The sequence below is a fragment of the Diospyros lotus genome, chromosome 10, assembly GCF_014633365.1.
Source record: "Diospyros lotus cultivar Yz01 chromosome 10, ASM1463336v1, whole genome shotgun sequence".
NCBI lineage: Eukaryota > Viridiplantae > Streptophyta > Magnoliopsida > Ericales > Ebenaceae > Diospyros > Diospyros lotus.
The window spans coordinates 23,149,022-23,162,487 of NC_068347.1; the positions used below are offsets into that span (position 1 = coordinate 23,149,022).

At 39.9% G+C, this 13,466-nt stretch overlaps 1 protein-coding gene across 1 annotated transcript; it reads left to right on the top strand.

Moving 5' to 3' along the window:
* Window positions 1-755: 755 nt before the first annotated feature.
* LOC127811186 (uncharacterized) lies at window positions 756-1,115 on the top strand. The gene has a single exon (XM_052350891.1). The coding sequence runs from the start codon at window positions 756-758 to the stop codon at window positions 1,113-1,115; it is 360 nt and encodes a 119-aa protein (XP_052206851.1).
* The last annotated feature ends 12,351 nt before the right edge of the window (window positions 1,116-13,466 follow it).

Here is a 13,466-nt window from a genome sequence, read left to right on the forward strand (position 1 = left end):
GTCCCAACTTGGTAGCATGCAATTCAATCCCTGGACTTCGTCCATCTATCCCAGCTCTGACTGGCGTCGCGTCAAATTCCAGTTCTACCCTTGCTTCAATCACCTCAACAATATATATATATATCTATATAGCAGTACCCTTTGATTTGGTAGTACTTAGATATATTATTATAGTAATACGATGGGTTGAAGGAGGAAAAGGAGAGCCGGCAGCCACCACGTTGCGCAGCAAACCTATTTGGAATGGTGGCAGTCTCCTCGGGACATGTGATTATATTTGATTTTGACCGGCGCGCACGCACACACTTACTTGCGGCAATTCAAATTCAAATTCAATCCAATATGATAAGACATAATTTGATGCAATCGGAATTGTTAATTTGAAGCCAAAGATCACATGGCACGGCATGATCAGCATGGGGTGGGGGGGTTGAATTGGATTGGACAAATATGGAAAGTGTAGAGAGAGAGAGAGGCCACTAAAAGTGGTGCAGCCACTACAGTAAGCAAATGTAGGAGGCCGGTGCGCGCGCGCGCCCATGTCGTCGTCATCATCATAGCCTCCTCCACCTCTCATCCCAATCCATTCTGGCTTTTGACTCTTTCCACACACACACACCCCTCCCCTCTCTTTCTCCCTCTATGTGTATATATATACACACCGAACCTCATCCGTTTCTCCAAAAACCTCATTCTCTGCTGAAAGGCAATATATAGTAATAGCACCACAGAAAACAGAGCCTCTCTCTCACGTCATGGGCAACTGCATCAAGAAAGAAGCCTCGGCGAGCTGGGGCGGCGACGACTGGAGCTGTCTGACGACGACCCCCCAATCGCCATTCTCCGGCGAAACAGGCCGTGGAAAGAAGTGCAACAAGAACGACAACAAGAAGAAGACGGAAGAAACAGAACCAGCCGGCGGAGGGCCGAGACTGGTGAAGATCAAGCTCAAGAGAAAGGAGCTGGAGGAGCTGCTGGGGAGGGCCGAGCTGCAGGGGATGTCGGCGAAGGAGGTGGTGGAGCGGCTGATGGGAGGCTGCGACGGGTATAGCCGGAGCCACGAGACAAGCCGGCCTTGGAGGCCGGCCCTGCAGAGCATTCCGGAGGTTAATTGATGATGGACGTAATTAGTTCGGCTGTAGGCAGCGGTTATGAGGACGATGGGAGATGATGGTTGGATTCAACTGATTTGATTTGATTTTCCTTCCTGGCTCCTTCGCTTCAACTTTGGATCTTTGATGAATTTCTGGAAGAAAATCTTGTGTTTTTTTGACTGGGATCTTTGAAGATCTCATCTCATGTACAGCTCCAGCTAAATTGGGGAATGGCTGCAATCACAGATGGATGAATGTTGATATATTTTTGTATGTATCATTCTACTTCTAATTCCAGAAATAAATCCAAGTCCTCCTTAGCTCTCTAATTTTCCTTCTTAATTAGCCTTTATTATTATTATTATTGCCTCCGTCGAACACCACCTGTGATGCACGAAGAATGTTACTTGAATCGAAACGTTGGGAAATACTAAAAAAAAATATATATATATATTTTTAAGTTGTCATAAATATTTTGAGACCGTTAATAAAAAAAGTATTAAAAAAGGATTTCCTGTTTAAAAATGATTTTCCATCCAATTATAGGAGATAGATTATGTACTAGTAATTATATGATTATGATAACGAGGCCGACCCTGACCCTGACCCTGACCCTGACCCTGACCCTTAATAATTATATTGAATCATTTAGAGAGGATGGGGATGACTTCAACTCACGCATTGCATTCTGATTGTTATGGAGACCCCTTATTTTAGATTTATTAAGAAATCACGGATTGCGACTGTCATCTATTTTAAGTCCAAATACATGCTGAGTTACGTTTTTATTTAATATGATATGATGGCAGCGTAATATTAGGACTTTATTAAATGCTTGCTTGCTTGCTTGCTCTGTTCATGCCAATGCCAATGCCAATGAATTGCGTGAAGCAGCAGCATATGCATAGATAGGGCAGGAAGGAAGGACGGCCGTGGCCACGCCCCCAAAAAACTACGTACGCCTACTTAAGCATGACATTTATTGCAAGTCATGATGGAAAGCTAAGTTACGATAGCTTGCTTGCTTGCTTTGTTTATCACTGCGAAAATGAAAACAGGAAGGTGAGGAGGTGGCTCTTGCTTATTTGTCCTCCTTTTTAAACATGATGGTGATATGTGAGATCGGCTGCCACGTGTCATCTCACAAATAGTTGGGAGTGAAAATTTAGCTATGTCGAATCTCAAAATTAAAACCTGCAAGATAATGAGCTGATGGGGTTAAGATTCTCTGATAGATTCCGACGTTTAATTCAATAAAATAAATATGGGTAGTAAAAGATGTAATATGTAATATCACAAAATTTTGGTAATGATATTAATTATTAAATTTTGATTAATTATTAAATTTTGACATTTGAGGATTTAAGGTAATTAAAGAGTGGTAAAAATAATATTGCTAATAATAATACATGTGTAAATTATGTTAACTTAATTTAAATTAATTAATTAATACATATTGATAATATAATCAAAATAATAATAATGAGTTAAGAAATTAACTTAAATTAATTAATTGATAAGTTTAATTTGTGGCTGCGGTGCGCGTGAATGGCTTGGAGGCCAAGATTGCCACAGTGACCTTCTCCGAAAAATCTAAACACAGAGAGTGAGAGACAGAGGGAACGAGAAGAGAGAGAGCTCGCGAGAGATTGCAAAGGAGAGAGCTGATGCGAGAGAGAGAGAAAGAAAGAGAGAGAGAATGAGGGAGTGGCTGGCGGCCATGGGAGGCTGGCCGAGCTTTGCTCGGCCATGGCAGCGACGTGGTAGCAGTCGGTGGGGAGCGACGCGAGCATCGGCAGTGGCAGCAGGCGCGGTGGCGCGCGGAGGCCGGCTAGGGGCCGGCGAGGGCGGCGTTGGTCGAGGCGGCGGCCGGTGGAGCTCGGCCGCGCCACTGGTGCGCTGGTTGCAGGAAGAAGAAGAGGGAAGCAGCGGCCGCGGGGAAGAAAGGAAGAAGAAGGAGAAGAAGAAGAAGAAGAAGAGGGCGCGCAGAACAGTGCGCGGGAGAAGAAGAAGAAGAAGAAAAAGAAGAAAAGGAGAAGAAAAGAAGAAAATAAGGGGAAAATAAAGGGATTTTGGGATTTTTCGACAAGAGAAGTGATCAGGTACGTGGGTAAAAATTAGTAGAAGCATTATGTGTTTAAATTATAAATTTTACGCGATTAAAATTAATTAATTTGGGTCCCGGTTGTGTTATTTGCTAGAAAATGATTTAATTTGCATCGGGAGCTCGAAAGAGACAGGAATCAGTCGATTTCAGGCAAGATCCTAATCCTTTCCTCGTATTCTTTAATTTCCGTGAGAAATCCTGTGATTTCTCGTATTTTATGCCCTCTCTTCGTCTGTTTGGTCTCGTTTATTAATTATGGAATTTTGAGTCGTTCGATTTAAATTTAATTTATTAAGCTGGCTTCGAGGATTTTAGTAGCATGATTTAATTTAAAATAAATATAAGATTCGTTGAGATTTTATTTGAGGTGTGTTAACGTGGGATTTTAGACGGCTAAATTAATTATATTACACGGTAGATTTATTTAATTAAAGCTGCGATTTCATTTATTGCCAGCGAACGTTTTACTTCACAGCGGGAGTGCAAGAAAGAGAAGAAACGGCCGTGTAAAGGCAAGCTCTCTACCCTCTCTTCCTGATCTTTAATTCCCGTGAAAGACCCCGTGATTTCCTGTACTTTATCCTCTCCCTTACTCTAATTCGGCTCCTAACCTTATTTGTTATTCTTATTCATTTGTTTTAATTTAAATTAAATCCGAGGCTTCTAGAGTTTTATTTGTTGTGAGCTTATGGGGGTTTGTACCGCCCCCACTCCCTTTGGGAATGATACCGAACCAGCCTGGGAATTAGGTTCCTAGACGGGCGGGTTTATTTATGATTTTATCGGGTTTATTTATAGTTTTTCTCAGATTTATTTATTGTTCGGTTAGAGCTATTGAGCAATGGGGCAGGGGTCGGTTGTTGGTGACGTTGGGGTAGACTACGGTACGGCCTTGAAGTGGACCGTTGAGTGGACACTCCTAGTCACTGGCCGTTGATCGGTGCCGGGCACTACTGACTAGCTCTGCCGGTATGTGATTTACTGCATGCTTAGATACATTGTATTACTGTTCATGATTTGATATGCACATGGGTACGGGATGCGTATTGGGATATCCATTTATTGAGAATGCTTGGACACAGACATTCTAGTTTGGTTAGGTTGCATCCAGCGCGAGCATATGCATGGCGTGTGGTTTACTATGTGGGCGGAGCATGACCTGATCCCTGGATGTATGGGCGCCTTGTATCACGTTGATGCTCACTACGCCATTGCATTTCTATGTGCATTGCATGGATACTGGTAGTATTTAGTTCTCGGACGGGAGTACCGTTCCGAGGGAGCCTATGGCTCGGTTGTCGGGAGTACCGACGGATACGGGTGACGGGAGTACCGACCCGGGATTGCGCGCGCAGGTTTGTGAAGATATTTGTTACCTTTCAGGGCAGCGGCAGGTTGGTATAGGACTTGGGTGCCAAGTGTCTTATGTGGGCCCCAAGGACCGGTATGTGCTTTTATTATGCTTTACTATTGTGTTGTAGCGTCTCATGCCTTGTGTGTACCTGGGGTTTATTTTGGGGAGAGTTTTCTGGTTATGTTCAGCCTTCAGCCTTTCTTTCTTTATGCTTGCTGAGTCTCTCGACTCACCTTGCTTTCCATCATTCCAGGTAGTGGCGGCGTGAGCCACGGCAAGGGAGTCAGCTTTAGCGACAGAGTCGGTGTGGTGTACAGGCAGTCTCGTCAATCCCTGTCAACTCTGATGTCTGAGTAGGATTTACTCTACTATTTCGTACTGTGCCAGGTCTTTTCTCGAGTCTTGTGTATGTCGGCACAGGAGTTTGTGTTTATTTATTTATCTTGTGACCGCTGTGTTAGCGGGATACCCATAGTGCATGCATGTCTTGAGCTTTGCTTCCGCTGTTCTTATTTTCGTGTATGCATGCCGGGGTGGTCTTTGTCTCGTGTTTCATTATTTTTCTCCTCCCGTAGGCGCTCCCGTTCGGGTAATCCGGGTGGTTGGGGATATCCGGGCGGGGGTGCTTACATAATAACTGAAGACTTGTCATACCTGGTGAGGATTCCTGTTTTTTATAGATAGATCCATTATAGGGTATTCAAGATAAAGCCCGAAATGGAAAAACACAACTCCCAAAGACCTCAATCAAGTTAGAACGAGTCTCGTGCTCTGATCTAGATTTTTCAAATTCCACTCTGAATTACTTTGCAAACATTGTCACGTGTCCTTTTATTGATCGTCTATGACTATTTTCCACTCCATATTGTGGACTTGTCACGTGTCAATCTCTCGGGCAATTCACGTGGCGAGTGAGATTACTAACGCGTAAGGGGTATTTTAGTAATTTAGGCAATGACACATCAAAACAAAATTAATTAATTAATAAAAGCATAAATTCTTTATTTCATTTAATATAATTTAATTAAGGTTATGAATGTAAAATTACATGGTTTTAGCTTATGAGTGAATGAAGTTTTAGTCTGGTCAGTAAGTTAAAAGTTGATGAAAGGATGGTTAATGGGTTGAATGAAGAAAATAAAAGACAAGTAATGGATATATATATTATTTTTAGATCAAATATATTTATGGCATTATTTTTCTAGTTTTTAAACAATTTTATTTAAAGTATGTTGTATTTATTATCAATTAATAAAATTGTTTAGACGTTGAAACGAAAAATTTTATACTCATAATCAAGTTCAACAATTAATTGTTACTATTATTGCCAGACTAAAACAATTAATATTTATTTTAAAAATTTTCAACAAACAATCAGTAAGGCTAGGTGCAAGTACAAAGGCTTACTCGGGATAGACTAATGCAACCAAAATGGGTGCTTACTCCACTGTTTAGGAGAGCATATAAATATCCCACTCAAAGAGATTACTCCAAAAAGAGAGGTAGTTTGTGAGGCAAAAGGTAGTTAGAAGGCATATGGGGATTTTTTCACGTGGATTCTTTGATGCTTAAGTCAGACATTGCTATAGTAAAGAAAGTATGCAGATGCAGTGTGCATGTATACATGGAAGAGTTGTTGCATGTATACATGGAAGAGTTGTTTGAGTCACCTGAAAAACTAGGTAGTGTAGTATTAGTCTCGGTGTCAGGATCAAAATTGGTAGTATGGAATCAAGATTCAGGTTAAGAGTCTAGAAAATGGGGGAACTAGACTTAAAGGTCCCTACCATGAGGGGTTAGAGGTGTTTATAGGCATTGATTGGTGACTAGGACATGTGATACATATGTAGGGAAAGTATAACTCCTTGAATTCTAGGTCATGTGACTCTCCTAATCACATGCAGTTGTCCCAAGGTTAAGCTCGAAATGACCTTGGTGAGAAACCCTCTCCTTGGGGAAATGATCCCCTAAAAGAAAAATGCTAGAAGAGGGGTAGGCCACGTTATGTGGGACAACATGGGGAAAACAGTGTGGGAGACTAGTCTCCCTAAAGGCTTGTTTGGAAGAAGGTAGAAATAGATACGAGAAGAGATGTGGTTTGCAAGGCATAAGGTAGTTAGAAGACGTGGGGATTTCTCTCATGTAAACTCTTCGATACTTAAGTCAAACACTTTTATAGCAGAGAGAATGTACAGATGTAGTGTGCATGGTGCATGCAGGTTGTGTTCTAGTTATGTGGAGTTTATCTTAAAGAATTACACGAAAGAGCTGTTCGAGTCACTTGAAGAAATAGAGAATATTAGTCTTAGTGTCGAGATTAGAATTAGTAGTAAGGAATTGGGATTCAGGTTGGGGGTGGTCTAGAAAATGGAGAAATGGACAAGTCTCGACCATGAGGGATCGATAGGTATTTATAGGTACTAACTGGTGACTGGGACATGTGGCACACATGCAGGGAAAGTGCAACTCCTCGAATTTTGGATTATGCAACTTTCCTAGCCATACGTGGCTATCTTGGGGTTAAGCTTAGAAATACCCTAATGAGAAATCCCCTTGAGGAATGATCCCCAAAGAAATAAGGCCTGAACAAGGGTAGGCCACGTTATTTAGGACAACAAAAGGTAAACAGGATGGGAGATAGGTCTACCTAAAGGCTTGCTCGAAATGATTGCTTGATTGGGTTGATACATGTAGAACAAGTTCTCGGGGGCTAGCCCCAGAGACCTTTTCGGGAGAGGAATCCTTCCATGTGATGATTGCCTTTCTCGAAGGTTCTCCTCGAAGACTTCTCCAAGAGAACTGTCTTGGAAAGTAGACTACAATAGTCACAAAGTGACATGACATTTATAAATTCATAATAATTTTATTCAAGTTCATTATAGTTATATTGAAAACTAATAATAGTTTACAACAATGAATATATTTATTTTTAATTTTAAGTATGACTATTATAAATTATAGAAGTTATTTGTTAAATTTATTTGTGAGTATGATATTTCTCCGTTGAAAGCAAGATATACTAATGCACCTTATTATTGTTTAACCATTATCTTAGCATTACCCAATATACAAATAGAAAAATAAAAATTTTGGTATTTTACTTCTTCTTTTTTTTTTTTTCAAAATTTTGCATTACTTAAAAAATCACATTAAAATTGATAGCCGAAAATGATGTATGCCCCGATGGATTCAATATCTATCGTCGATGGAGAAATTTTATTTGTTTTAGTATCATGGTGTATTATTATTTTTTGTTCAGTAACTAAAGAAAATATATTATATTTTAAAAATTATTAAACTTACTAATTGAAGAGATGAATAATTTTAATAATATATGTATAATTCAAATATGATGAGTTATTAATTTAACGTTTCTTTTTTTAGTTATTCATAACTTTTCTTTTCTTATTACAAATTGACTCATATGTTATATATTACAGGGGCAGTTTTGAAATTTTTTCCAAATACTATAGTCTATATGTCATGTCTGCAAACTTGGGTAGAACAATTTTAAAAAAAAATTCAAGTGTTGTAGTTTATATGTGAGACTAATAACTAATAATAGCTTACTAGACAATAATATTGATAATACATGATTGTTCAATCATCAATACCTCATTCTCTTTCCCAATTGTTTAATAATAACTAAAGTTTTCGATCATTATTCGAATAAAAGAATAGATAAAAACTTCAAACATAAAAATTGTATGATCTGTTGTCTGTACCAGACGCTGGCATGTAGAGGTGTGGGGTAAGGTCTACATTAGGGTCCACACTCTTCTCTGAGTTTGTCTGTATTGGACAAATGTTATGTTACTCGACTCAAACAACATAACATTTCATAAAAATTCTATCCATTTGTAGGGGGTGAATTACCCAAAAACTCATTTCTCTAAAACTTTATTAGTGAGGTATCAAATGATTATTACGTAAAATGTGAGAGTGATAGAAAAAGAAATAAAATAAAATATTAATACAAGATAAGAATGACGATGATGTCATAAAAGATAAGTGTCGATGGGGCGATATTTTTTTCCCTTTCTTTTTTTAAAAGGTTGACAAAATCCAGATTAAAACAAAAAACCCAAATCTTGTTGGGGTTTAATAATAAAACTCTAAGATCACTGATGTTCATTGATGTTGAGGTTTGTTGCCACTAAGCAATGGTAGCCAATAAAGGCATGCAACTGAGCAACACTGGTTTATTTATTTATTTTATTGTGTAGTCAACTATCCTTAGCGTCACATGAATATTTTAGTGGTATAAATTAAGAATAATACACTGTTGCCCATAAACTGTCCAAAAAGAAGGTGAATTGGGCTTTTAAATTTTTAAGAAAACTTAACAAACTTTACAAAAAAAAAAAAAAATGTAATGAGAGTTTAATCTTTTTTTTAATGTGATTTTTTAAGATGAATAAAGTAATTAAAATTATACAAATGTCAAACACGACACGACAAGTTTTATAGAACTCCAACTTAATTATTCTCGATCCAAAGTTTGAGTGTTCCACTAAGTATTAAAAGAAAAAAATTCATAAATTTTGTTAAGAGTTAGAAAATCAAATGCAAGTTCTCTTGCACAACAAGTATAAATTTGAGGTAAGTAAAATAAGAGTTTTGATATTTTAAATAATATTATTTAATTTATATTAAATAATGATGATGTGATAAATCAAATAATAATTATATTTGAGTTGGGTCCCACATAATAAAATAAGTTGTCATATGAAATAGGGCCCACGTAATAATTATATTTGAGTTGTCACATTAGATTTGCTTAGTATAAATTAAGCAAATCTTTTTATAATAATAAAGTTGAAGAAAAAACATCAACCAAGTTATACACCACACTTGAATGTCATAAAGCTTATTGAACACCTTATTCTTTTTCACAACTTTTAAAGCAATAAACGAATTTCCTAATAGGTTTTTAAGGGTATTAAATATTTTGAACATCAGGCTGACCCAGCATTATGAACCTCGTCCACTCATCTGAGCCAATTAGTCGCTCATCTATTAACACTTTCGCCCGGAAGTCAAAATCACCAAGGATGAACAAGCGCGCCTTAGAGGGCGTAGTTAAACCGAGGCCTTTGCCTGACTCCACCCTCTATCGTTTCTGATACATTGCTGACTTGGTGGCATAGTGGCCTCTCTAGAACGGATGAAAACCTTGGCAACAGTTGCAACTGTCTGTGAAGAGGATACAACAATAGGAGATGACAGTATAAGGGTTAAAGCCTTCTTCGAGGGCAACGACACAAGACTTGAGGATGGGATAAACGCCTTTGTAGTCATTGCTTGGGAGGTCGCCAACTTAGGCACAACAGGCTTCACCCCAACGACCTTCTCAACACCCTCCCCAATAGAGGTCGAGCCCACCTTCTCAGTTGCCTTCTTTCCCGTCTTCTTCCTTTCATAACGAGCCATCATCATCTCCTTGGTCAACAAGAAGGCCATTTTCCCTGAAACAAAAAAATACAAGCATAAGTAATGACTAAAGGAAGGTATAGAAGCAAAACAGGGTACGACCTTACTCATATAATCGCCCAGACCCTTCTTGTCCTGGCCTAGTCGGATCAACTCCTTATACTCCAAAAACCTCGGGAAAGTCTCAAGTACGTCTACCAGGCATCGATCCCCAAACAACACGCTCTCATACTTGGTTGGATCAAAGGAGCTCGGATCCTTACTCCAATAGGAAGGAAACCGCTTCTCACCTTGGTTATTCAGAAAGAGCGCGAGTTCGATCCTAGTAGATTTAACCTTAAAGAACCAATCCTTAAAATGTTTTTATGACATATCAACCGCATTCAACAACTACCTCCATGAACGCTCATGCAGCGACACCCAACCACCCTTGCTGGCTCCTTTGGGATGAAAAAAAATGGGGGGGGCTCATACTTGCATGCTGACCAAGGAAATTCGACAATACCTTGAATGCACTAATAAATCCACAACTGTTTGGGTGAAGTTGTGTCGGTGTGACATTCAGGCAGGCCAAAATCTAGCTCTCAAAACTAGTAAAGAGAAGTCGGAGACCAAGATGTGAGAAAAAGGTATAGTACATGAACACACACCCGGCGCTCAACCTCCTATTTGGTCAGCCTTGGAGCCGTGGTCCCTAAGCGGTGGATCATCCCCAAACTTGACGAGTTTAGCCATTTTCAACTGTGGGGAGAAGGTAAGGAGATCCACCAAGACTTGCCTTTCCAGATCCAAATTCGCGTAGTCAATCTAGGACAAGATGGTTGGCTCACGCTACCAAAATAGGGGGTACCTCGGATGTTCGTTAGCCTCCAAGAAAAAGGAAAACTCTTTCTCTACCGAGGCCACCTTGAAAAAGCCAGACTTGAAGTGCTTATATGAACTATTGTATAGCTTTAACCATCTTTTTCCCCAAAGATTGTTCAAGGACAACCAATTGCATTTTCTCGTTGGTAGAAGAAGACTCCCAAGCTCGGCTCCAAGCTGAGGAAACTACAGAGAACCTCAAAAGCCCTGACGAAGGCCTAATTGTTCGAATGTAGTTGGGTTGGGGTAACGTGTAACATCGAAATGACCGAACCTTGGAACTCGAAAAGAAACAATTGTAATTGAAGACGCGAAAAAAATGTCTCATACATAAAGATCGATCCCCTGTGTAAGCACTCCCGCCCGGATATCCCAACCACTCGGACTACCCGAATGGGAGCGCCTATGGGAGGAACAAAAAGAATGAAACACAAAGCCAAAACCACCCTGACATGCATACACAAGACTTAAAACAACGGAAGTGAAGCTATATACATGCATGCACTACGGGAACACTGCTAGCACAGCGGTCATAAGATAAATAAATGAATACAGACTCTTGTGCCAACATACACGAGACTCGAGGAATGACCTAGCACAATCGAAAATAATAGAGTAGATCCTACTCAGACATCAGAGTTGACGGGGACTGACAGATTGCCTGTACACCATACCGATTCTGCCACTAGAAAATATCTCCCTTGCCCTTGATCCACGCTACTACTACCTGAAATGATGGAAAACAAAGTGAGTTGAGAGACTCAGCAAGCATAAAGAAAGGAAGGCTGAAGGCTAAGCATATCCAATAAACTCACCCTAGAACACCAACCCCCAGGTACACACAAGTCATGAGACGCACAACACAGTATAAAAGCATAAATAAAAGCACATACTGGTCCTTGGGGCACACACAAGACACACGACACCCAAGTCCCATACCAACCTGCCGCTGCCCTAAAGGCAACAAATATCTCCAACAAACCTGTGCGCGCCATCCCGAGTCAGTGCTCCCGTCACCAGTGTGCTCGTGTCGGTACTCTCGACACCCAAGCTAAAAATAACCTAGCCATAGGCTCCCTTGGAACGGTCCTCCCGTTCGAGACCTGAGAACTGCTAGTAACCATCCAATGCACATAAAATGTAATGGCGTAGTGAGCATCAACGTGATACACTGACGCCCATATATCCAAGTATCAGGCCATGCTCCGCCCACATAGTAAACCACGAGATATGCATATGCTCGTGCTGGATGCAACCTAACCAAGCTAGAATATTCGTGTCCAAGTATACTCAATAAATGAATATCCTCACATGTAACCCGTACCCATGTGCATATCAAACCATGAACGGTAATACAACATATCAAATCGTGCAATAAATCACATACTGACAGAGCTAGGCAACAGTGCCCGGCACCAGTCAACGGCAAGTGACTAGGAGTGTCCACCCGACGGTCCACTTTAAGGCCGTACAATAGTCTATCCCAACGTCACCAAACAACCGACCCCTACTCCACTGCTCGATAGCTCTAACTGAACCATAAATAAACCCGAGAAAACTGTAAATAAACCCGTACGTTTAGGAACCTAGTCCCCAAGCTAGGTTCAACATCATTTCAAAAGGAATAGGGGCGGTACAAACCCCCGTAGGCTTTCAACAATTAAAATCCTAGAAATCACGGATTTAATTTAAATTAAAATAAATAAATAATAATTCAATAAATAATGCAAGACGCCGAATTAGAGTAAGGGATGGGATAAAATACGAGAAATCACGAAATTTCTCATGGGAATTAAAGAACAGAAAGAGAGGGTTAAGAGTTTACCTTTACACGGCTGTTTCTTGCCTTTCTTACATTCCCGTTGCGAAGTAAAACATTTCCTAACACTAAATAAAATTGTAGATTTAATTAAATAAATCTACCGTGTAATATAAATAATTTAGCCGTCTAAAATCTCACGTAGGCGCACCACAAATAAAATCCCAATAAGTCTCATATTTAATTTAAATTATTTAAATTAAATAACGCTAATAAAATTCTCGTTTTGTATAATTAATACGCGAAATCGAAACGAATTGAGGGAAGACGAGGGGTTCATAAAATGGAAAGAGGTTGCGAAGGGTAGAGGGAGCTTGCCTTTATTTAGCTGTTTACAGCGTTTCTACGCTCGCACGCTACCAAATTAATACACGCTGTAAAATAGAATAACTCCCAAAATTAATAAAATAGGACCCAAAATAAAATTCTAACCGTACAGAATGTTTAATACATATTTCTTTACTTACCTGACTAATTAAAACTCATTAAAACCACATTTAATCTTGCATTTTCTCCCAAATTCCACCATTTTCAGCCTTGCGCGCGAGCTTCTTCTTATCCTAAATCGCTCTCTGCTTCTGCTCGATTTTTCTCCATTTTTTCGCTGCAAATTGCAGCTTAAAAAGGCAAAGGAATTGGCGGCCCAGAACGCTCCACGTGGCAGCCAAGGGCTGCCCACCTCCTTGCCCAAAACGACGCCATTTTGGGCAAGGTTTTGGCTGAAATATCAGACAAAATCCCTCCAACGTGCGCACCAACCAAGGAATCGATCCCGCGCTAGCTCCCCAGGCTCCT

Bases quoted from the DNA above. Each gene is read 5' to 3' on its own strand.
- LOC127811186 (XM_052350891.1), top strand. From the start codon at position 756: ATGGGCAACTGCATCAAGAAAGAAGCCTCGGCGAGCTGGGGCGGCGAC.